The sequence below is a fragment of the Lathyrus oleraceus genome, chromosome 4 (assembly GCF_024323335.1).
Source record: "Lathyrus oleraceus cultivar Zhongwan6 chromosome 4, CAAS_Psat_ZW6_1.0, whole genome shotgun sequence".
NCBI classification, from domain to species: domain Eukaryota; kingdom Viridiplantae; phylum Streptophyta; class Magnoliopsida; order Fabales; family Fabaceae; genus Lathyrus; species Lathyrus oleraceus.
In genome coordinates, this window is record NC_066582.1 from 12,940,598 (window position 1) to 12,967,830 (window position 27,233).

Sequence of the window (27,233 nt, forward strand, 5' to 3'; positions counted from 1 at the left end):
CAAGTTAGGATTGTTTGACTTGCTTCCTGTGCAAGTTAGGATTTGTTTAGACTTGCTTCCTGTGCAAGTAGGTTTTGCTTGGCTTGCTTCCTGTGCAAGTTAAGTGCGTGTGTGGCTTGCTTCCTGTGCAAGTCATGACTAGGATAGGCTGGCTCCCTGTGCCAGTTAGCTAGAAACCTTAACTTAGGGTTGATTTTGCATGATAACATCTAGGCTCGAGTCGTAGTCTCCCTAGTGTTGTGTCTCCCTCTGTTATCTGGTTAGGCTAGTCCTTTATCCCTGCGTAGGGGAACTACATCGCCCTGATCTTCATACCAGATAAAGTATGTAGGCAGGAGATTGAGCTGATCTCTCCGGGCGCCCTTTTTCTTTTTTGTGTGTGTTGTCTGACAGTTGCTAGGCTCGAGTGCCTGACTCCTTAGCAATTGGTTGTCTGTTTGTTTGAGTGTGTGCTTGACAGTTATAGGCTCGAGTCCCCGACTCCCTATCAACCTGTTGTGTTGTTGTGTGCTTGGAAGCCGATGTAAGTCCATCGAGTGGCATTTAGATTCCAGTGTGGGGGCGTTTAGGTTCGGATGTTGACGTAATTCCATTGAGTGGTAGTCGGGCTCCATGTTTACCATCTTGTGGTGTGTATTTGTTTAGCTTTTTAGCATGTGTCAGCCGAGCTACGAATGCTCTGATTCTTCTCTCGTCCGAGAAGATACGTATGCATAGGATGCGATATCCTAGCGAGCATGTGTCGTTTCCCCCAGTCCGAACTACTTCGACTCTGATGTCTATGCCTGATAGACTAAGTAGGCCCAGGATACGATGTCCTGCCGAGTCAGTTTCAGTCAGTTTCTTTGTGTCTCTTTCAGCCAGTATGTGTGAGTTTGAGCAGTGTTTAGCAACCATTTTTCCTTTCTAGTGTGCGTGGATCCCGTAGAGTACTACGGATGCGTAGGGGTGCTAATACCTTCCCTTCGCATAACCGACTCCCGAACCCATTCTCTTTGGTCGCGAGACCATGTTCTTTCCCAGGTTTACTCTGAGCGTTTCCTTTCCCTCTTTTGGGATAAATAACGCACGGTGGCGGCTCTGTTGTTCTTTCTTTTCCCGCCGGTTTTTCGCGTGATGCGACAGTTAGCATTAGGGTTGTCACTGACATCTTGAGTGACACGGACTTTCTCACCTCCCACATTGTCTAAGGGTTTTTCAATCCTTGAACCCTTATGAGCATCAGGTTGCTCAGCATCGTCAGGAACATTCTTGCTTAAGACGACTGCGTTTTCTTGACATGCAACTCTGTAGGTGTTTAATTGGCTGCATTATATGGTAAAACACTAATGTCTTGACTGATGTCATGACATGTAAGTGTGACTACATTGTAGTTACTGCAGGACTAGCTAACACAGGACTATTGAATGTTGTGACATTCATTCCTGTCAACAGATACTAAGGAACAGAAGTTCTGTTAGAACTTAGTATTCATTTGCAGTCTGGTTATCAAGGAAGAACCAGACCTGGCATAAGGCCTACTGACTGAATGTCAAACTGGATGTTGTGACATTCATCATTAACAGCAGCTGGTGAAGATTAGGCAGAGTGGTGTTCTGCTATACTTCAGCATATAACTTAGTTTGTTCTTCAAGAGAATAACAGAACTAACTTAAGGCCAAATGTGTAAATGTTAAGTTGGAAACTTTGACATTTACTAATGTAAGCTGTTACTGTAGTATGGTCAGTTTGATCATGTACAGGTCAGCAAATTGTACAGTCTGTTTTCTGGAAAAACAGACTCAGCATATGGACCTTGATGTCAAGCTGAATGTCGTGACATTCGTGCCTGACAGCATATGCTATTTTGTAGGTTGTTCAGTTTTCTGTTTCAGCTTTTTCTCAGGCTATTCTTTAGGGATTCAACAACTGAGAGAAAATCCAGGAAATCAACAACCAAGCTACATTCAATGAACCTAACAAATAGCCTATTTGTTAGCAACCTAAATGTTGAATTTGAGGGAACTTGTGTGACCTAAAATTCAGGAAAATACAGGTGCAAAAGCCCAGGTGCTGCAATATAAAAAGAAAGGCATTCCTTCATTCAGTCTCAGGGATTTTGAAGCGTGAAGAGTCAGTGTGTCCATCATACTTCACTGCTGTATTTTGTGTGTCTTGTATTAGACGTATCTTGTAAGCCAAGCCATTATCAAGTAGATGATTGCTTTGGCATAGGGTGTTCATTGAGTTGTAAGTGTTGTGTCACTCAAAGCTTTTAAGCGTGAGTGCTGTGTATCTTGATTTAAGCTGTGAAGCATAATCAAGAGTTGTTTTTGAAGTGTGACTTCAAAGTGTCTTTAATATCACTGAGGTGATTGAGGGGGAGTGAGTAGGAACTCTGATCTTAGGTTAAGATTGAAATTGCATTAGGTAGGGATTAAGTGATAAGTTGTAAACGGGTGAGTTTAGCTTTGAATTGATACTACTAATAGTGGATTTCCTCCCTGGCTTGGTAGCCCCAAGATGTAGGTCATGTTGGACTGAACTGGGTGAACAATTACTTGTGTTATTTACTGCACTTACTATTAAGTTCTGCATAATCCCTGTCTGTGCAGAATTGGATGTCATAACAACCAGTGTGACATCCAAAGTCTGATAACTAGAATTTCAATTGGCATCAGAGCAGGCACCCTGCCTGTGAAGTTCTGGGTGAGATCTAGGGAAGTTACTTTCTAGTACCATGGACAAGGATTTAGGACACTCAAACAGACCACCCATGTTGGATGGATCTAATTATGATGACTGGAAGCCTCGCATGATAGCCTTCTTAAGGTCTCTAGACAGCAAAGTCTGGAGAGCTGTCAACAAGGGATGGGAACATCCAACGAGGACTGGTGAAGATGGAGTCAGTGTGCAGATTCCCGAAGAAGATTGGGACAAGGAACAAGAGGCATTAGCTCTTGGAAACTCCAAAGCCTTGAATGCACTGTTCAATGGAATCACTAAGAACATCTTCAGGCTGGTGCACCATTGTGAACTAGCTAAGGAAGTTTGGGATACCCTCAAGGTAACTCATGAAGGTACTTCCAAGGTGAAGATGTCCAAACTTCAGATGTTGACAACCAAGTTTGAAAATCTGAGGATGAAAGAGGAGGAGACTATTCATGACTTTCACATGAATATTCTTGAAATTGCAAACACCTCTGGTGGACTAGGTGAGAAAATGACTGAAGAGAAACTTGTAAGAAAGATTCTCAGGTCCTTGCCTAAGAGGTTTGCTATGAAGGTCACTGCCATAGAGGAGGCTCAGGACATCAGCAATATGAAGGTAGATGAGCTCATTGGTTCTCTCCAAACCTTTGAAATGGGCTTAGGTGAGTATGCTAAGAAGAAGAAACGCATAGCCTTTATAGGAGAAGAATATACTGGAGGTGATGAAAGTATATCAGAAGCCTTAGCCATGCTTGGGAGACAGTTCAATAAGCTCATAAAGAAAGTTGATCAACAGGGTAGATCTAATGTCAAGAACATCCCGTCTGACATAAAGAAAAGATCAACTCATGAAGAAAAGGCCAACCAAGGCAAGGGAATCCAGTGCCATGGATGTGAAGGATATGGTCATAGTAAGGCTGACTGCCCTATCCTTCTCATGAGGCAAAGGAAAGGGCTATCTGTCAACTGGTCAGAAGAAGACACTGAGAGTGAATCTGAAGGAGAATCGGCCAAACAAGTCACTGCTCTAACCAGTGTTTGTGGCTCAGAGGATAACTCAAGTGGAGATGAACTCACATTGGATGAGCTTGCTGCCTCATATAAAGAATTATGTGTTAAAAGTGCAGAAGTTTGCATCCAAGGAGAAAAGCATAAGAAACTCATCAAAGAACTAGAAGCTGAAAAACTAGAGCAGCTGAAAGTCATAGAGGGTCTGAAGGGTGAGATTTCGTTGCTGATCTCTAAGCTAGACCAAATGACCAAATCCATCAAGATGTTGAATAAGGGATCTGACACCTTGGAAGAAATCCTGAAGACAGGACAGAAGTCTGGAAACACATCTGGTTTAGGCTTTGGGAAAAGATCCTCAACTGAACGCAAACGCCCAAAGGCTAATGTTCTGAAATCCAAAGGAAGTCTCATCCAAAGTCACAACATCGAGGAACCAGAATGAACAATCATCAGAAGAAGAAATTCAAGAGATGGAAATGTCATTACTGTGGTAGATTCGGTCACATAAAACCATTCTGCTACCGGCTGCATGGTTACCCAAACCAGACCTCTCAAGGTAGGCCCAAGAAAAAGGTGTCTACTCATAATGCCCCCATTAAGAGACCAACATGGGCGGCTAAGCAGACACCTCAGGTCAATCCTAAGCAGCTGGCATCTAAGATGCACTTCTCACCTGAGAATCAAAAGTGTGTTGCTAACCTTGCTCACACCTCTTCAAGGGGACATATCAGACAAGATTGGTACCTTGATAGTGGCTGCTCAAGGCATATGACTGGGATGAACTACCTAGTGGTGAATATACATCCCTCTAACACCAAGTCTGTGACATTAAGTGATGGAACTAAAAGAGAAGTCATGGGTGTTGGGAAGCTGGACTGTCCAGAAGCTCCAAAATTGAGTGATGTATTGTTAGTAAAAGGACTAACTGTTAACCTCATAAGCATAAGCCAGCTGTGTGACCAAGGATATAAGGTGGAATTTACCAAGGGAGGATGTGTGGTGTTGAATGGGAGCAATCAAGAAGTGATGAGAGGAGATAGATCCAAAGATAATTGCTATCTATGGAAATCTAGAGATTCTATCAACCCTCCCAAGTGTCTGTTGGCCAAGGGAAATCAGGAAGGGAAGGTGGGACAAGGAAAACTTGATGCCCCTCAGGTAAAAGGAGTGAAGAAGAGCATTTCCAAGGGAACTATGAGAAGAGTCTCATATCTGTCTTTAGATAAAAGGACAGACTATGGAAATTGTCTGCTCAAAAGTAATGAGCACTTGGTTCCCTTTGGCCATCATACAACTGATATGACAGCAAGGGATAGACAGAGGTGTGTGTTATTGACGTCTGCAGAAACTCAGTACCTTGCTTGTGGAGGCAGGTGGTCACCTCTAGTTTGGAGGAACCTGATGCAGACAGAGTACAATGTCACCCAGAATGTCATGACATTGTACAGTAAGGACAAAAAGGGAATGCGTGCGTCTGAAAAGTTATAGCAACTAATGAAGTTAGTTAGCTACTGTTTAATAAGTCAAATTATTAAACAAATGGTGAGCGCTGAGTGGTCAAAATCTAATAGACCTTACTCTTGCACAAAGTGGTTCACATTCAGTCGTTTCATTCTCCACTCGTGCAAACCCTCGTCCAAAGAAACGATTCATCTTCCCTCTCAAATATTCAGCATGGCTCGTCAATCCGACACCTCCTCGTACACCACCATGTCTGATTCTCACAGCACCGAGTCTCACCACCCTACCCGGGAGGATCCAGTTGTGGACGCAGCAACTTCGTCCCATGCAAGAAGACCTAAGGAAACGGTCACCGGGTTTTCATCAGAAATCGCTCTTGATGAACACACAAGGGAAGGGTCAAGGTATGTACATAACTCCATTGCAACTATCGTCACTCAGATACTATCTGGCAATCGAGATGTTCCTGGGGTTTCTGTTCCCTTGAACACAATCATTCCTGACATTGCTGCATGTCAAGATAAAGCTGTTGTGTTGAGGAAAAATGTCACTGACAATGTTGAGCAACCAGATGCTCATGAGGGATCAAAGGTTGAAAAACCCTCAGGCAAAGTGAGAAGTGAGAAGGCCAATGTTACTCAAAGTGTTGAGGACAATCCTAGGGCTGAGACGATTAACGTGGAAGAGCTCTCAGACAACGAACTTCTGGCTACAGTTGTCCCTAGGATAGCCAAGAGAGTCAGGACCAGAAGGGAGAAAAAGGTTGTGGAGCTGAAGTCCCCCTCCAAGGAGGTTGGTGTAACAAATCCTCAAAAGCAACCAGAGTCAGAGAGTACACACAAGAGGAAAAGCTATGGTTCTACAAAAGCTTGGAGCAAAGAGGTGCCTAAGAAGTTGAAGACCAAAGCTGTGGTGGTTGAGTCTGAATCTGATGCCCCATGTGATGTCACAGCATCCATGTCCAGGAAGAAACCCTCTTCCAGTAGGTTGGCAACCAGTGTCCCAGAAGTTCCCATTGACAATGTGTCCTTCCACTTTGCCTCCAGTGTTAACAGGTGGAAGTATGTATACCACAAGAGGCTGGCATTGGAAAGAGAACTGGCACAGAATGCATTGGACTGTAAAGAGATTGTGGATCTCATCAAGGAGGCAGGTTTGATAAGAACTGTGTCACAACTTCCTAAGTGCTATGAGACCTTAGTGAAGGAGTTTATTGTAAATCTGTCAGAGGAGTGTGCTGATGGGAGATCCAAGGAATTTTGAAAGGTCTATGTGCGTGGAAAATGTGTGACCTTTTCCCCCTCTGTGATAAATCAGTATCTGGGAAGAGCGGATGAAGAGCAACCTGAGCTTGAAGTGACTGACAATACAGTCTGTCAAGTCATCACAGCCAAGCAAGTCCGAATGTGGCCTCTCAAAGGGAAGCTGGTAGCCAGCCAACTAAGTGTCAAGTATGCAATGCTACACAAAGTTGGAGCAGCCAACTGGGTCCCCACTAACCACAAGTCAACTGTGTCTGTGGCATTAGGGAAGTTCATCTATGCAGTGGGAACCAAGGCAAGGGTGAACTATGGTGCTTACATATTTGATCAGACAATGAAGCATGCTGGGAGCTTTAGTGTGAAGGGACCCATTGCCTTTCCATCTCTCATATGTGGAATTGTGCTGAATCAATTTCCACACATTCTGACAGATAATGACTTCGTGAAAAGAAGAGAGAGTCCATTGGCCTTCAGCTACAAACTGTTCCTGGGCAAGCATGTCCCTGACATTGTCTTGACATCGGGAGAGACTTCCAAAGTTGGCAACCAACCAGACAAAGCTGATGTTATTACAGTTCTCAAAGAGACCTGCAAAGAGCTGGGAGCTAGAAGGCATGCACTGGAACAGCTCATCTTGCAGCTGGAGTCTACTGCTGAGGACACGGATGGAGCTGAAGGGCAAATGGCTGAGGAGGAGGAAGAGGCCAGCTCTGAAGAGCAGGATGATGAGGAGGCTGATGATGAGGCTGAGGATTAATCACTTCTTTTGTGTTTTTTTTCTGTCATGTGTGTAATTCAAATTACTATTTGTGGATCTGTAAATTAAAGTGTTGCTTTGGCAACATTTTTGACAAAAAGGGGGAGTGACAAGTGATACCCCAGGACAACAGAAGTTTACATTGTTAAACTTTATTAAAACAGGTTCCCATTCATGACAGATTGAAGTTTTCCCCTACTACAGCTGCTGTGTGATGAAGTGTGTATTTAGCTTCTGTGTGTATGCTGTTGTATGCCTCTGTGTGTATGCTGATATGTGTGTGAAGTTTTTATTTAACTTCCCCCCCCCTGCAGCTGATGTTGAAGTTTAGGTGCAACTTCTAATATGTGTGTGCTGCTATGCGAAGTTTTTGTTTAACTTCCATGTGTGTGAGTGTGCTGCCACTCTGAGTGTATTAGCTAGTAGTATTCCGCTGCCATGAACTCTGTTATGGGGATCAAAGTGTTTTAGCCAAAAATTTGCCAAAGCGGGAGTTTGTAGGTGTTTAATTGGCTGCATTATATGGTAAAACACTAATGTCTTGACTGATGTCGTGACATGTAAGTGTGACTACATTGTAGTTACTGCAGGACTAGCTAACACAGGACTATTGAATGCTGTGACATTCATTCCTGTCAACAGATACTAAGGAACAGAAGTTTTGTTAGAACTTAGTATTCATTTGCAGTCTGGTTATCAAGGAAGAACCAGACCTGGCATAAGGCCTACTGACTGAATGTCAAACTGGATGTTGTGACATTCATCATTAACAACAGCTGGTGAAGATTAGGCAGAGTGGTGTTCTGCTATACTTCAGCATATAACTTAGTTTGTTCTTCAAGAGAATAACAGAACTAACTTAAGGCCAAATGTGTAAATGTTAAGTTGGACACTTTGACATTTACTAATGTAAGCTGTTACTGTAGTATGGTCAGTTTGATCATGTACAGGTCAGCAAATTGTACAGTCTGTTTTCTGGAAAAACAGACTCAGCATATGGACCTTGATGTCAAGCTGAATGTCGTGACATTCGTGCCTGACAGCATATGCTATTTTGTAGGTTGTTCAGTTTTCTGTTTCAGCTTTTTCTCAGGCTATTCTTTAGGGATTCAACAACTGAGAGAAAATCCAGGAAATCAACAACCAAGCTACATTCAATGAACCTAACAAATAGCCTATTTGTTAGCAACCTAAATGTTGAATTTGAGGGAACTTGTGTGACCTAAAATTCAGGAAAATACAGGTGCAAAAGCCCAGGTGCTGCAATATAAAAAGGAAGGCATTCCTTCATTCAGTCTCGGGGATTTTGAAGCGTGAAGAGTCAGTGTGTCCATCATACTTCACTGCTGTATTTTGTGTGTCTTGTATTAGACGTATCTTGTAAGCCAAGCCATTATCAAGTAGATGATTGCTTTGGCATAGGGTGTTCATTGAGTTGTAAGTGTTGTGTCACTCAAAGCTTTTAAGCGTGAGTGTATCTTGATTTAAGCTGTGAAGCATAATCAAGAGTTGTTTTTGAAGTGTGACTTCAAAGTGTCTTTAATATCACTGAGGTGATTGAGGGGGAGTGAGTAGGAACTCTGATCTTAGGTTAAGATTGAAATTGCATTGGGTAGGGATTAAGTGATAAGTTGTAAACAAGTGAGTTTAGCTTTGAATTGATACTACTAATAGTGGATTTCCTCCCTGGCTTGGTAGCCCCCAGATGTAGGTCATGTTGGACTGAACTGGGTGAACAATTACTTGTGTTATTTACTGCACTTACTATTAAGTTCTGCATAATCCCTGTCTGTGCAGAATTGGATGTCATAACAACCAGTGTGACATCCAAAGTCTGATAACTAGAATTTCAAACTCTATCAGGTATGATAGTGTTCAAGGGAACGGAAACCCCAGGAACATTCTGATCACCAGATAGTATCTTCGTGACAATAGATGCAATGGCATTATGCACATACCTCGAGCCTTCCCTGGTTGGTTCTTCAAGAGCGATTGCTGAGGAGAATCCGGAGACCGTTTCTTTTGGTCTTCTTGCATGAGAAGAAGTTTCAGCGTTAGCAGAAGAGTCCTCCCGGTTAGGGTTGCACGACTCAGTGCTGGGGGAATCGGACAGGGTCGTGTAGGAGGTGGAATCGGATTGGTCTGCCATGCTGAATATCTCGAAGGGGAGTTGAACAGTTTCTTTGGGAGAGGGTTTGCAAGACTGAAAGTTGAAGCGATGGAATAGGGAACGCTTGTTGCACGAGCAATGTCTATTAAATGTTGACCACTCAGAGTGCACTCTTAATTGTTTAATAAGTTGACTTACTAAACAGTACCCAACTAACATCATTAGTTGCTACAAATTCTCAGAAGAGCACATTCCCTTTTTGCCCCTACCATTGTCAAACTGAGTAGCATCCAATGTCATGACATTCTGAGTGACATTGTACTCAGTCTGCATCAGGTTCATCCATACCAGTGATGTCCACCTGCTACCAGAAGCTAGGTACTTAGTTTCTGCAGACGATAATGATTCACACATCTGTTTACCCCTTGCTACTGCACCATTTGTATGATGACCAATAGGTGACAATGACTCACAGCTTTCAATCAGACATTTTCCACAGTCTGTTCTTTTATCCACAGGCAGATTTGGGATTCCTCTAATTGCTCCCTTGGATATGATCTTCTTCATTCCTTTTAAATGAAGTTGTCCAAGTCTTCCATGTCCCAGCTTCACTTCCAGCTCTCCCTTGGCTAAGGGGCACTTGGAGGAGTGGAGTGAGTCTTTAGATTCCCATAGATAACAGTTATCTTTGGATCTGGCTCCTCTCATTACTTCCTGATTGCAACCATTCAACACCACACATCCTCCCCTAGTGAATTTCACATTGAACCCTTGGTAACATAGCTGGCTTATACTGATGAGATTAGCAGTTAGTCCTTTTACTAACAGCACATTACTCAGTTTTGGAACTCCAGGACACTCCAGCTTACCAACACCCTGGACTTCTCCTTTAGCTCCATCACCAAATGTCACACACCTGGTGGCATGGGGTTGTAGATCCACCAATAGGTTGCTTATCCTAGTCATATGTCTTGAGCAGCCACTATCAAAGTACCAGTCTTGTCTGGTAGATGGCCTTGGAGATGTGTGAGCTAGTTTAGCAACACATTGTTGATTCTCACTGGGGAGATTAAGCTTAGATGCCTGCTGCTTAGGTCTGACTTGAGGTGTCTGATTTGCAGCCCATTTTTGTTTCTTAATGGATGCATTATGCTTAGAAGCCTTCTGCTTAGGTCTGACTAGAGTAGCCTGGTTAGGATAACCATGCAGCATGTAGCAGAAGGGTTTTATGTGACCAAATCTACCACAGTAATGACATCTCCATCTCTGAAATTTCTTCTTCTGATGATTACTCATTCTGGTTCCCTGATGTTGAGACATCGGTTGTGACTTCTGCTTGAATTTCTGAACTACAGCCTTAGCTCTTTTGAGTTCAGTTGACGATTTCTTAGCAAAGCCTAAACCAGACATGGTCCCTGACTTCTGTCCCACCTTTAGAATCTCTTCCAAGGTGTTAGTTCCTTTATTCATCATTCTGATGGATTTAGTCATTTGTTCTAGCTTAGATGTCAGCACATATATCTCACCATTCAGACCATCTATGACTTCCAGCTGCTTCTGTTTCTCAGCTTCCAGCTCTTTGATGAGTTTCTTCTGCTTTTCTCCTTGGATACACACTTCTGCACTTTTAACACATAGATCTTTATATGAAGCAGCAAGTTCATCCAAGGTAAGCTCACTCCGCTTGAGTCATCATCTGAGGCACAGACACTGGTCAGAGCAGTGACATGTTTGGCAGATTCTTCTTAAGATTCACTTTCAGAGTCTCCTTCTGACCAGGTGACAGATAGCCCTTTCTTTTGCATCTTGAGAAAAGTAGGGCATTCAGCTTTAATATGACCATACCCTTCACATCCATGACACTGGATTCCCTTGCCTTGAGTGACCTTCTCTTCATATTTTGACTTTCTACTGATGTCATATGAAAAGTTCTTGACATTAGGTCTACCCTGCTGATCAACTTTCTTTATGAACTTGTTGAACTGTCTTCCAAGCATGGCTAAGGCTTCTAAAATGCTTTCATTTCCTCCAATGTTTCCTTCTTCTGAATTCTCTTCAGTATTTGATACAAAAGCTATACTTTTGTTCTTCTTTTCAGCATCCTCACATAAGCCCATTTCAAAGGTTTGGAGAAAACCAATGAGCTCATCCACCTTCATATTGCTGATATCTTGAGCCTCTTCTATGGTTGCGACCTTCATAGCAAATCTCTTAGGTAAAGACCTGAGAATCTTTCTTAAAAGTTTCTCTTCAGCCATTTTCTCACCTAGGCCACCAGAGGTGTTTGCAATCTCAAGAATATTCATGTGAAAGTCATGAATAGTCTCATCCTCTTTCATCCTCAGATTTTCAAACTTGGTGGTCAGCATCTGAAGTTTGGACATCTTCACCTTGGAGGTACCTTCATGAGTTATCTTGAGGGTATCCCAAACTTCCTTAGCCAGCTCACAGTGGTGCACTAATCTAAAGATGTTCTTACTGATTCCATTGAACAATGCATTCAAGGCCTTAGAATTTCCAAGGGCTAATGCCTCTTGCTCCTTGTCCCACTCTTCTTCAGGAATCTGCACACTGACTCCATCTTCACATGTCTTCGTTGGATGTTCCCATCCTTTGTTGACAGCTCTCCAGACTTTGCTATCTAGAGACCTTAAGAAGGCTATCATACGAGTATTCCAGTCATCATAGTTAGAACCATCCAACATGGGTGGTCTATTTGAGTGTCCTATATCCTTGTCCATGGTACTAGAAAGTAATTTCCCTAGATCTCACCCAGAAATTAACAGGTAGGGTGCCTGCTCTGATACCAATTGAAATTCTAGTTATCAGACTTTCGATGTGACACGGGTTGTTATGACATCCGATTCTGCACAGACAAGAAATATGCAGAACTTAAAAGTAAGTGCAGTAAATAACACGGGTAATTGTTTACCCAGTTCAATCCAACATGACCTACGTCTGGGGGCTACCAAGCCAGGGAGGAAATCCACTATTAGTAGTATTAATTCAGACCTTAAACCAACTGTTTAACCCTATCACTTAATACCTACCCAATGCAATTTCAATCTTACACTAAGATCAGAGTTCCTACTCACTCCCCCTCAATCACCTCAGTGATTACTACCTTTAATCAATATTAAAGACAATTATGAAGTCACACTTCAAACAACTCTTGATTGTGCTTAACAGCTTTAATCAAGATACACAACACTCACACTTAAAAGCTTAGAGTGACACAACACTTACAACTCAATGGACACCCTATGCCAATGCAATCATCTACGTGATAATAGCTTGGCTTACAAGATACGTCTAATACAAGACTCACAAAAATACAGCAGTGAAGTATGATGGACACACTAAATCTTCACGTCTAAAAATCCCCAGTTCTGAATGAAGGATTGCCATCCTTTTATATTGCAGCACTTGGGCCTTGTACTTGTATTCTCCTGAATTTAAGGTCACGCGAGTTCCCCTAAATTCCACATCTAGGTTACTAACAAATAGGCTATTTGTTAGGTTCATTAATTGTAGCTTGGTTGTTGGTTTCCTGGATTTTCTCTCAGCTGTTGAATCCCTGAAGAATAGCCTGAGAAAAATGCTGAAACAGAAAAACTAAACAATCTACAATATAGCATACGTTGTCAGGAATGAATGTCACAACATTCAGTTTGACATCCAAATCAAGGACCATATGCTAAGTCTGTTTCTCCTGAAAATAGACAGTACAAATTTGTTGAACTGTACAGGACCAATCTGTCCATACCTCAGTATCAACGTACATTAGTAAATGTCAAGACATCCAATTTGACATTTACACAATTAGCCTTATGTCAGGTCTGTTATCCTCCTGAAGAACAGACTGAGATACATACTGACGTGTAGCAGAAAACCACTCTGCCTATTGTTCAGTATATGTTGTCAACGAAGAATGTCATAACATCCAGTTTGACATTCAGACAGTAGGCCTTATGCCAGGTCTGGTATTTCCTTGATAACCAGACTGAAAATAAATACTGAGTTCTAACAGAACACCAACTGTTATATTCCTCAATATCTGCTGACAGGGATGAATGTCATAACATCCAGTTTGACATTCAATAAATCCTGTATTAGCTAATCCTGCAGTATACTACTCAAGTATGTCATGACATCAGCCAAGACATCAGAGTACAGCTAGATATTCTAACATACAATGCAGTCAAACAAACACCTCCACAGCATGTCATGACATCAGTCAAGACATTGGAATCCAGCTAGTGTTTTACCATACAATGCAGCCAATTAAACACCTACAAATATTATTTAGTGCTTTATTTTATTTTATTTTATTTTATTGTAGAATACAAAGTCATAATTTCAAAATACATTATTTTACCATATATAAAAAAAATAAACATACAATTATTGGGTTGAACTGTTTCAAGTGCAAGAATTCATTATTTTCTGTCTGGAGTATGTAAGCTCTTGGGGTATCATACTCATACAATAAGTGGCTTCCGTTCCCCTCTATCAAATACACAATTGTTGTTCATGCACCTATAAACCATAACCATAGGATGCAAGATTGGAACTTGTGGACAATCAGCGTCAGTTTCACAATTTATTGCTGTATTGAAAAAAAGTGAATACCATAGTGTTACTAAAATTGATAAAATATTGGATAAAAATCTAAAAATTAAAGAAGAAAATTAAAAAAAAAAAAAAGACTTACCGTCAACATTCTTTTCAACAAGAAATAATAAAAGAAATAAAACTATGACATAAACGAACATGAGAATTTTATCCATATTTTTTATTTTAATTTGCATGCAACAAATAAGATGTGATTTGATCAATTTATAATGTATGAAACTTATATAATATTTTTAACATATATTTTATTTGTCACTTCAACACATTTACTAAAAAGGTAACACACAAAACTTTATAATTCATTATTTTTTAAATTAATCTATTGACCTTTCACAATAGAAAATGGATATACTATATAAATTTTATTACTTTGATAAATTATTCATAGGAATAATGCATAATGCATGACAACATAGTTATGCACATGCGAAATATAATATATATATATATATATATATATATATATATTTTGTATAAAATAATTTGATTATGAGTGAGTAGAAAATTTATTACTGGTGTGATTTATTAAAATGTATTAGAGTTTTAGCCACATTACTTCGATGTTACAAATTCCTCAACCATAAAATAAGTATATTATTTAAAAATTAATTTGGTATTGATTACAAAAAACAATATTTAAAAAATATAAAAAATAGAAATAGATCTTTATGATTAATAAAAATTTCAAGTATGTTAGCATCCTGACAAACCAAAATATTAATAAAAAAAAGAGAAATCCAAAAGACTAGAAGAGACCTAACCAAAACTCTTTAAAAAAATTAATAAAACTTAAAATTTGGCATATCAGACTTAAAAAAAAACATCAATGATAAAGTTAAGAATATAGTTTCATGGAAAAAAATTATTAGCATCCTAATTTTCTTCTTCTTCTTCAACCCTCATAAAAATATTAATAATAAAAAGAAAAGTTTACAAAATTAGAAGTGGCCTAACCAAAACCCTTTTGAAAAAAATTAATAAAACTCAAAATTTCTTCTTTTGCTTCTTCTTGTGTTTTAAGAGTTCCATGTATCTCATAAAACTTAGTCCTATAATTATAGAGATCCTCATAATTGACACCACCAAAAGGGTTGGCATATATAATCTATAGGAGTCTAGTTTTCATTCACATCTTCCTAGCATTTCATGGAGGTCTTCCAAGGTGATTTAGTCTCCTTAAACCACTATAACAAATCATCCTACGCCAACATTGTTGTTGATGACTTAATTGTCGTTATGATCCTATTGATCAACCATTTCTTCAAAGAGTTTAGAAATAAAAACAAATGTGTTTGATTGTTGCTTTACTTTTCTAAGGTTGTGGCGAATTATACTACCAATCTCAAAGTCAAATAGTAATTAACCTTTACCTCACCTACATAATTTTCTTGAAAACTACCGAACACGTTAGCAATAACAAGTGAAATAAACTAATGTTATGTTTCACAGTTGCTTTTCATGCAAGCTAATTAGTTTTTCCTTTTTCTTTACATTGATAGTTAGTTAGCTGATTGCTTAGGTGGTTATGCTAGTTACCAACTAACTTCTCTCAACCTCTATATAAGAGGTATCTCTTTGTAATAATTGTAAGAAAGATTCATCCTATTCTTTTCTTAAGGAGAATGGGGTATTGGTTGCACCATTAACATGGTATCGGCAACAAATTCCGCGTCGATTCTTCTTCTTTTTCCTCATAACCTCTGATTCTCTTTCTTGATCTTCCTTTCCTCTCATGGCTTTACCTACTTATGAAGATTTTTCCATAAACTCCACCAACCCTTACTATCTTCACCCTAATGAAAACCCCTATATCGTTCTTATTTCTCCATTACTTGACAACAAGAATTATCATTCTTGGGCAAGATCCATGCATATTGTATTAATCTCCAAGAACAAAGAACAATTCATTAATGGCACTCTCCCTAAACATACTTCCACAGATCATCAATGCTCCATGGATTAGATGCACTACAATGGTTCTTGCATGGCTTCAAAGATCCATTACCGAATTTATTGTCAGATCTGTCCTTTAGATTGATTTTGTAGCAAGCGTGTGGATCAATCTGAAAACTCATTTTTCATAAAGTGATATCTTTCGAATATTTGATATTCAAGAAGAACTATATAAACTGCGGCAAGGATCAATGGAAGTTTCTGATTATTCAAAGCTGAAGGATCTTTGGGATAAACTGGAAAATTATCGACCAGTTCTACATTGAAAATATGCTATCCAATGTAGTTGTAATGCTATTTCTTCTTTGCAAATTTATCGTGATCAAGATTATGTGATTTGATTCCTTAAAGGGCTCAACGAAAAGTTTTATGCCACCAAGTATCATATTATGCTTCTCAACCCCCTTCCTCCTATTGACATGGTCTTTTTTATGATCATCCAGCAAGAACAAGAATTCACCACACCCCTCCTTGATCTACCATCTACTGAAGTTTCTGATCATTCATCATCCCTTATGGCTAATGTTGTTCAGAACAAATCTAAATGGAAAGGGTCAGGATTTTCTAGAGGCACAAATCGTATTTGCACATATTGTGGAAGAGCTGATCATATTGTAGAGACTTGCTTTGTTAAACATGGCTATCCACCTGGATTCAAGAACAAATCCAAAGTTTCTCAATCTTCTCCTACTGACAATTCCATATCTAACAATGATTCTACTGGTGCAAAAACTTCAAGTGCCAAGTCCTTTGGTTTCACTAAAGATCAGTATCACAGTCTTCTTGACTTGTTACAATAATCTCAATAAATTCCTCACCCTACCAACAATTCCATTTCCATCACATTTCTTGCCTTGACATCCAAGACTTCACCTTCTGATGGTAAGCCCCTTACAATGTCGATCCTTGATACAAGTGCCACTGATCATATCACCTTTACCCTTACCTCTTTTGTGTCATATCATACTATAACATATATATTTGTCTTACTTCCCAATGGTTCCACACTTATGGCTTACATTTTTGGCTTTGTCCATATTTGTCCTAACCTTACATTGCATCATGTTTTGTACATACCATCATTTCATGTCAATTTGATATCTATACCTAAACTTGCATCATCACATGATTGTTTTGTGCAATTTAATTATAATATATGTCACATCTTGCAGAACAATATCAAGGTCATGATTGATATAGCTAAAATGAGTCAAGGGCTATATGTCATTTATACTGCCTTTGTTAAGAATATTTCTCTCATTTGTAACACTAACACTAATTGTCTTGTATGGCATTATCGATTAGGTCATATTTCTAATGTTGGCTTACATGCCATTTTTAAATACTATCCTTTTATATAAAATAAAAAATATTAGAATCCTTGTGATGCTTGCCATCATGCCAAGCAAAAGAAATTGTCTTTTCCTTTAAGCATTGTTATTTCTTATGCCCCTTTTGAATTATTGCATGGTGATCTTTGGGGTCCCTTCTCCACTACTTCAATATTAGGCCATATATATTTTATCACCCTAGTTGATGATTCTAGTAGGTTCACTTGGGTAATTTTTTTCAAAACTAAAGATGAAACCAAAACTAGACTCATCAACTTTATAGCCTATATTGAAAACCAGTTTCACATAACCTTAAAACGTTTAAGAACAGACAATGGCACACAATTTTCTTTGGATTCCTTTCTTCATTCCAAATGTATTATTCATCAAAGAACATGTGTTGAAACTCCACAACAGAATGGTGTCGTGGAACGTAAACATCAAGACATTCTTAACATGGCTAGATCCATTTCTTTCCAATCTAACCTTCATCTCAACCTATGGACTTTTAGCACCCAACATGCCATCCATATCATCAATAGACTTAGTACTCCCCTCCTCAAATTTAGAATCTCTTATGAAATGCTTCACAAAGAACCCCCATCCATTATACACTTAAAGGTTGTTATGCCTCTTCCCTCCTTGCTGAAAGAACCAAATTTGATACAAGGGCTACAAAAGCTATGTTCCTTGGTTTCAAAGATGGAACTAAGGGTTTATATCCTATATGACTTAAACTCTTATAACGTTTTTGTCTCTCGAAATGTCATCTTCTATGAGACACATTTTGCTCTTAAACCCTATACTTCCACTTCCATTACTGCATCAGACCCTCCTCAACCCCAACCACCTTTAGACCTTGGCATAGAACCTACCATCCCTCCAACTAACCCTCCCCTTGACTATCCTCCTGAATCACCAAAATCTCTTTCACCTTTCTCTGCAACCATTGATATGACACCTACCCCACTCTCTCCTACTCATGACCATCATAATGATATCAATATTATGCAACCTACCTCAATTTCCTCTAGTAGTTCTCCTCCTCCTTCCTTACCTATAAGAAAATCTATTCATGTTACTAAACCACCTTCTTACCTAGAGGATTTTCACTGTAATTATGTGTTACATAACAATCATGATGCTCATACTCATACTGCATATCCTTTATCTTCTATGTTTTCCTATGAACATTGCACACCCTCATATCATGTTTTTTGTTGATCCATCTCCACTAACATTGAAACTCAAACCTACAAACAAGCTTCTAAACATGATTGTTGGAAACAAGCCATGAAAGCTGAGTTGCTTTCCCTTGATCAAAATTAAACTTAGTCTCTTGTTGAACTTCCAACAGGTAAAACTATTGTTGGATGCAAATGGGTTTATAAGCTTAAGCATCGAGGAAATGGCACCATCAAAAGACATAAGGCACTCCTTATTGCAAAAGGCTACTCTTAACTTGAAGGTGTGGATTTCTTTGATACATTCTCCCTAGTTGCCAAACTCACTACAATTCGAGTTCTCCTTGCCTTAGCTACCATCCATAATTGGCATATTCACCAATTATATGTCAATAATGCTTCCTTGCTTGGATATTTAAATGAGGAAGTGTACATGGCTCCCCCTCATGGTCATCCTGCCTCTGATGCTTCTCCCACTCAAGTTTGCAAACTTCTCAAATCCATCTACGATTTGAAACAGGCAAGCCATCATTGGTATTCCAAACTCTCCAATAATATCAAGTTGAATACTCACTTTATACTAAGACTGAAGCATCCTCACAAAACTTATGGTTTATGTCGATGACATAGTGCTCACATGCAAATCTCCGGACCAGGTTATTCATGTCAAGAAATTTCTTGACCACACTTTATGAATTAAGGATCTTGGTAAACTAAGGTTTTTCCTTGGATTTGAGATTGCTCGTTAAGATGAAGGAATTGTTGTTAATCAACGAAAGTACACTCTCAAACTTCTTGAGGATATTTCTAGTTTATGTCGATAACATAGTGCTCATAGGAAAATCTCTACACCATATTATTCATGTCAAGACATTTCTATAACAATAATAATAATGATAAAAGTTGTGTTAAAACAATGATGGAAATATGTTGAGATTAGATTGAAACTACTATAACCACATGCATACTAATGATCAGTTATACACATTTATTCATCAATTCATATTATCACATATCAGACAGGATGTTTGGCACATCGTCATCACCATCTGGGCTACTCAAATTTGTTTTATGGGAATCTTTATCGGAAGACATTAGAATGTCATAAAGATTTCTCATAGGTTTAGACTTGAGTGAAACATTACTCATATCTCCACCAGCACCTATATTAGACTTAACAACACTGTGAATATCATGGAGAGAATTAGCAGTTCCAGCTTTACCAACTACCATATCATGAGTTTCACCGATCATATTGTCATACCCCAAAATTTGCCCTCCCATTTTCATATTTTTTTCACTCAACCTTTGATTTGAGATTCATCTGTACACATTCATGTTTCATTCATATGCATTCATTCATGTCGACATTTGTTAATTGATAGATTCAAAGCTCTGTGGCTTGCAAAGATAAGGTTTATGCATGGGTCAAACTCCTAGAATGTGATATGGCTCTTCATCTGATCATATTGAGAATGAAACCCTAATTTGCTTGATATTTGAGATGTGGATTCAATGAGACCTCATCATGACACTCCTCATGTTATTCAAACCCTAATTCTTAGTGGGTGGTTATGGGATCTTATGGATACTCTTTGGGCCTTATCTTGGCTACCTAAACCCTAATTGGGGGATCATACATTGGAGACTTGATTGTGGAGCATCATGCTTGATTCAGATACCTTGATTGAAGGGCATGCCTCATGAAACCCTAATAAGGGAAGATATGGTCCTAATGTGCCTTGTGGCTTGACTTGTCACCTTGTGCTTGTTGGAAAACCTAATTCATCGGGGAGAGATGTTTGACTATCATAGCATGCATCATCCACCATCAAATCTACATGACTATATGGTTGAGACTTCATCTGATTCAAGTCTTGGCTCAAGCATCAATATGTGCATCCTATTTAACATTGCATAGGCCATTGACTTAGGTCTTTTGGTATTTGCAAATGTATAGACCCATATGTCTTGATTCACTTCATTCATGTGGTGCAAATGATCAAAGATGGTCGATCCATTCAAGTATTGGTTCCATTGGTTCATTCATTATTGCTTAAACATTAACCATTACTTCATTTGAATCATATCTTGTTTTCATTACATATAAAAATCCTAATTCAAAACTCACAGTTGACTTTGGTCAATTGTTGACTTTTTGGTCAACTAGTTGATCAAAGTCGACCATCCACTTATATGCCCATTTGATTTTGGCGTATTTCACATTTGGTTCAAGTTTCAGATTTGGTTTAGTAAGCATTGAAATTAATTAATTGTTAATCTCATTCTTTTCATTATTTGGTGCATTCAAATCAAAATCCAATTTTCAAGCATTCCTTTCAAACTCATTCAATGTGTTGTTTTCCAACTTTCAATGCAATTTCATACCAACTTTCAATGCATTCAGAAATTGAACTTTTATTCATTTCAAAACTCTTGTACATAATCCATATTAATACATCACACTCTACAAATGAGAAAATAAAAAACAAACTAGCATATGACCTTGTCCTAACTCCTAAGCTACCAATTCATGGCCAAGACTCATCCAATCTGTTGCAATTAAAAAAGCATATGCAGTTCCATATTCTTGACATAAATTGAATCCATTGGCCTGCAAAACAATCGACATGATCAAGGTTAGCATTCACATGTGCAACCCAACCAAGCATCAATTCATGGCAAGTACTCTACACACTCCAACCTGACTTTGCAACTTCAGCATGTTAACCACAATATTCAATCCTAACACACACCATATGGAAAGCATGGCAACATGAGTAATCCACTTTGGCATCCATCAGAGATCATATAGCATGAGTAACCATTCATCATTTGGCATTGCATAGCAGTCTGGTTTCACCCTTCATAATAATATTTTTTGATCAAGCACATCATCAATTAACCTAGTCATATGTAACAGTTAACCACCATTAGCATAACCTGCGGTTTCAGTTAGTAAATACTTAACAATCCACTAATACACTGAGCTACGCAAATCTGCAGAATGGTGAAGGGGCAGGACAAATTTGAATCATGTCCAAAAATGCAGTAGTAAATTCAGAGAACATGTGAATTGGAAGTGCAAGCCAAATTAACAATCTAGCCTATCTAAAATTTGACTCTGACTTCAATCAAAATCCGAACTCAAATTCATTCTCAAATTAGCTTCAAATTCGATTCCAAATTAACCCCCAAATTCAATCCAAACTTAATTGTCATTTCTAACAAACTCCAACAAACTACCCGAACTGAACACAATTAAAAACCTGCATGAATTGGTTTCATAATCACTCCCTATAAATTCAGTGTTCATCATTCATCTCAGAGGTTCACACAAACACGCAGAGATACAAAAAAAATCCACATAGATTCATCACTCTCATTTGAACTCAGAGTTCTCTCTCTATTTCCCTCACACATTCATACTCCTCTCTCAAACAGTTCATCTCTCAAAATACGTAGAAAGAAGAAGAAGAGGATACTCATAAGAAGAAAGAAGAAGGATAAGATTGAGGAGATTCGAGCAACAGTGCAGAGAAGATTATCTAAAGTTCCGGTGCGGCGCTCCAGTGAGTCCTTAAGCAATCTTCATCGTTTTTCTTCTTTTGAATTACCATGTTGTGGAGCGTGGTGAGGTGGATCAAAGCCCTAACATCCATGGCTCTGATTCCACATATCTACCATTTAATTGCAGCCCCTAGCTCTAGGGTTCTTGGACTTTTCATTTTGATTCGAGATAAGCATAAGCGTGAGAGTGTTTTGGTAGGTCCGATTATGGATTTGGCCACTCCACCACCGCTGATTATGGACTTTGGCATGGTCGAGGGAGAGGACAAAGACAGATTGTTGTATTTGAATCTTAGAAGCTGAAAAACGTGTTGCACGTGTTTTGTTAGGTTTAGCCATTTTTGGCACCCTACTTTGGGCCTTCATGACCAGGCCCATGGAAATTTGTTGCCTGCACTCCTGCATTCCCATGCGCACCCCCTCCTAGTTAAGACTTGGATCTTTGGGCTTATGGCTGAAAGCCCACACGAATTTGCTCTTGGAACCCCAGCTTGGCCCATGCATACTTGCTGCTTGTTTTTTTCTTTTCTTTTTTGTTAATACATTTCAATTATTTCTTCAACTTGATTTAATTGTTGATTTTTTTGTGTGCATAAAAATCAATTTGTGGATTTAATTGTTTTTTTTAAAGAATAATTAGGTTTTTTAATTAGAATTTAGTTAGGTTTTAATTTGAATTTGTGGTTAGATTTTAATTAGAATTTAATTAGGATTTAGTTAGTTCTTAATTGAATTTGATTTAGAAATTAATCCACATCCATGTAAATTGACCCTTTTACCCTTAGGTTTTGTAAAATTCATATAGTTTCATGTTCCCTTAGATTGGGGTTTGATTTAGATTAATGGATCATTCTTAATCAATTTGATTATCATATGATAGTTGATGCTTGATGATTAATTTGATCCTTGTATTTGCATGATCCCTTAGCTTAAGATTTGTGAATCATTTGATCTTTAGATAGGTTGTACATAGTTAACAATTAATTCAATCACTTTGATTAAGTTGATCAAAATAAATTTTGATTAACTAAATCCTTTGATTGTGTGTAATCCCTCAATCTATTTAAGTGATCAAAAGTCCCTTGATCACTTGGTAGGACTAGTTCATGTAATGTTGTGGGTCTCAAGGCCTCAAGTTCAAATTTCCAGTCAAGGCATCCCAGACAAATCAAGCAGTGGACTACTATACAAGGCACATCGAAGGTGTATTCTCTAAGAGCTTGTCAATCAAGATTCAAATTGTGTGATACGAGACTTAAGAAATAGAGAAGGAATGAGAGTGGAGAATTCGATTAAATCATTATGAATATCTTTAGGTACGGGACAAATAACACAGTTGCTCATCGTATTCACCTATATTCATAGACTTTAGCATGATTCAAATCAAATGATTGTCAAGTCTCTCTTCACAAAGCAACAATGAAGCAATCATAAGCCTCTATCAGTAACTTATCAATCATGATTCAAGTTGTATGCCATGAGCCTTAAGTAACAAGGAATGATGAGAGTGGAGAATTCATATCCTTGTCTATGGTATCCTTGGGTACGGGATGAATGACCCAGTTACTCAAGGTATTCGCCTTTGTTCATAGACTTTAGTGCAATTTGAATCAAATGATTGATAAAGTCTTCATCATCACAAGAAGCAACAATAATTCTTCCTCAACAACTTGAAAGTTATGATGAGAATCACATGCAGTGAGCCTTAAGTAGTAAAGAAGGAATGAGAGTGGAGAATTCCATTAATTCATTATGAATATCTTTGGGTACGAGATGAATGCCCCAGTTACTCATTGTATTCACCTTTACTCATAGACTTTAGTGTGGTTCGTATCCAATTAGTACAAAGTCATTTAGTGCTTTATTTTATTTTATTTTATTTTATTGTATTGTAGAGTACAAAGTCATAATTTCAAAATACATTATTTTACCATATATAAAAAAAATAAACATACAATTATTGGGTTGAATTGTTTCAAGTGCAAGAATTCATTATTTTCTGTCTGGAGTATGTAAACTCTTGGGGTATCATACTCATACAATAAGTGGCTTCCCTTCCCCTCTGTCAAATACACAATTGTAGTTTATGCACCTATAAACCATAGGATGCAAGATTGGAATTTGTGGACAATCAGCGTCAGTTTCACAATTTATTGCTGCATTGAAAAAAAGTGAATACCATAATGTTACTAAAATTGATAAAATATTGGATAAAAATCTAAAAAGTAAAGAAGAAAATTTAAAATAAAAAGAAAAAAATGACTTACCGTCTACATTATTTTCAACAAGAAATAATAAAAGAAATAAAACAATGACATAAACGAACATGAGAATTTTATCCATATTTTTTATTTAATTTGCATGTAACAAATAAGATGGGATTTGATCAATTTATAATGTATGAAACTTATATAATATTTTTAACATATATTTTATTTGTCTCTTCAACACATTTACTAAAAAGGTAACACACAAAATTTTATAATTCATTATTTTTTAAATTAATCTATTGACCTTTCACAATAAAAAATGGATATACTATAAAAAATTTATTAACTTTGATAAATTATTCGACAACAGAGTTATGCACATGCGAAATATAATATATATATATATATATATATATATATATAATATATATATATATATTATATATATATATATATATATATATATATATATAATATATATATATATATATATATATATATATATATATATATATATATTGTATAAAATAATTTGATTATGGTGAGTATAAAATTTATTACTGGTGTGATTTATTAACATCACTTCTCTAATTCACATTTATACATAAAATGTATTAGAGTTTTAGCCACCATACTTCGTTGTTACAAATTCCTCAACCATAAAATAAGTATATTATTTAAAATTTAATTTGGTATTGATTACAAAAAACAATATTTAAAAAATATAAAAAATAGAAATAGATCTTTATGATTAATAAAAGTTTCAAGTATGTTAGCATCCTAACAAACCAAAATTCATTTGCATCACCCTCATAAAAATATTAATAATAAAAGGAGAAATCTAAAAGACTAGAAGAGGCCTAACCAAAACTCTTTAAAAAAATTAATAAAATTTAAAATTTGGCATATCAGACTTTAAAAAAAACATCAATGATAAAGTTAAGAATATAGTTTCATGCAAAAAAATTATTAGCATCCTAATTTTCTTCTTCTTCTTCAACCCTCATAAAAATATTAATAATAAAAAGAAAATTCTACAACCAAAACCTTTTTGAAAAAAATTAATAAAACTCAAAATTTCTTCTTTTGCTTCTTCTTGTGTTTTAAGAGTTCCATGTATCTCATAAAACTTAGTCCTATAGTTATAGAGATCCTCGTAATTGACACCACCAAAAGGGTTGGCATATATAATCTATAGGAGTCTAGTTTTCATTCACATCTTCCTAGAATTTCATGAAGGTCTTCCTAGGTGATTTAGTCTCCTTAAACTATTATAGCAAATCATCCTACGCCGACATTGTTGCTGATGACTTAATTGTCGTTATGATCCTATTGATCAACCATTTCTTCAAAGAGTTTAGAAATAAAAACAAATGTGTTTGATTGTTGCTTTACTTTTCTAAGGTTGTGGCGAATTATACTACCAATCTCAAAGTCAAATAGTAATTAACCTTTACCTCACCTACATAATTTTCTTGAAAACTAGCAAACACGTTAGCAATAACAAGTGAAATAAACTAATGTTATGTTTCACGGTTGCTTTTCATGCAAGCTAATTAGTTTTTCCTTTTTCTTTACATTGATAGTTAGTTAGCTGGTTGTTTAGGTGGTTATGTTAGTTACCAACTAACTTCTCTCAACCTCTATATAAGAGGTATCTCTTTGTAATCATTGTAAGAAAGATTCATCCTTTTCTTTTCTTAAGGAGAATGAGGTATTGGTTGCACCATTAACATGGTATCGGCAACAAATTCCGCGTCGACTCTTCTTCTTTTTCCTCATAACTTCTGATTCTTTTTCTTGATCTTTCTTTCCTCTCATGGCTTTACCCACTTATGAAGATTTTTCCATAAACTCCACCAACCCTTACTATCTTCACCCTAATGAAAACCCCTATATCGTTCTTTTTTCTCCATTACTTGACAACAAGAATTATTATTCTTGGTCAAGATCCATGCATATTATATTAATCTCTAAGAACAAAGAACAATTCATTAATGACACTCTCCCTAAACATACTTCCACAGATCCTCAATGCTCTATGGATTAGATGCACTACAATGGTTCTTGCATGGCTTCAAAGATCCATTACCGAATTTATTATCAGATCTGTCCTTTAGATTGATTTTGTAGCAAGCGTGTGGATCAATCTGAAAACTCATTTTTCACAAAGTGATATCTTTCGAATCTTTGATATTCAAGAAGAATTGTATAAACTGCGGCAAGGATCAATGGAAGTTTCTGATTATTCAAAGCTGAAGGTTCTTTGGGATAAACTGGAAAATTATCGACTAGTTCTACATTGCAAATGTGCTATCCAATGCAGCTGTAATGCTATTTCTTCTTTACAAATTTATCGTGATCAAGATTATGTGATTTGATTCCTTAAAGGGATCAATGAAAAGTTTTATGCCACCAAGTATCAAATTATGCTTCTCAACCCCCTTCCTCCTATTGACATGGTTTTTCTATGATCATCCAGCAAGAGTAAGAATTATCCACACCCCTCCTTGATCTACCATCTACTGAAGTTTATGATCATTCATCATCCTTTATGGTTAATGTTGTTCAGAATAAACCTAAGTGGAAAGGGTCGGGATTTTCTAGAGGCACAAATCGTATTTGCACACATTATGGAAGAGCTAATCATATTGTAGAGACTTGCTTTGTTAAACATGGCTATCCACCTGGATTCAAGAACAAAGCCAAAGTTTCTCAATCTTATCCTACTGACAATTCCATATCTAACAATGATTCTACTGGTGTAGGAACTTCAAGTTCCAAGTGTTGGTGTAAGCCCTAGAGGCCAATACTTTTGGTACTTGTATTGAATTATTTATTAATAATAAAAGGCTTTTTCTTTATTATGTTTGTTTAATAAAGTCCCTGGAATAGATAGTCCGTTTAATATATCAAGTGTGACTTAATCATGAGAGCACATTAAACATAAGGACATTATTCTTAAAGTATCCGTAGTCAAGCTTTATTGTGAAATGGGATAACATTAAAGCATGAAGACTATTATGTTTATAGACTGATGATCACATCTCATGGGTCA

General features: G+C 37.4%; 1 protein-coding gene and 1 long non-coding RNA gene across 2 annotated transcripts; one reads left to right on the forward strand and one right to left on the reverse strand.

Annotated features, from left to right (window-relative positions):
• The first annotated feature begins 5,376 nt into the window (after positions 1-5,376).
• Positions 5,377-7,182, forward strand: LOC127135749 (KNR4/SMI1 homolog). Its single transcript, XM_051062390.1, has 2 exons — positions 5,377-6,145; positions 7,001-7,182. The coding sequence occupies exons 1-2, from the start codon at positions 5,377-5,379 to the stop codon at positions 7,180-7,182; spliced, it is 951 nt and encodes a 316-aa protein (XP_050918347.1).
• A 13,611-nt stretch (positions 7,183-20,793) lies between these two features.
• LOC127138385 (uncharacterized) lies at positions 20,794-22,270 on the reverse strand. The gene is made up of 2 exons (XR_007808757.1): positions 21,100-22,270; positions 20,794-21,009 (listed from the first exon to the last, which is right to left on the reverse strand). It is a non-coding gene; the product is annotated as an uncharacterized LOC127138385 (long non-coding RNA).
• Between the last annotated feature and the right edge of the window lie 4,963 nt (positions 22,271-27,233).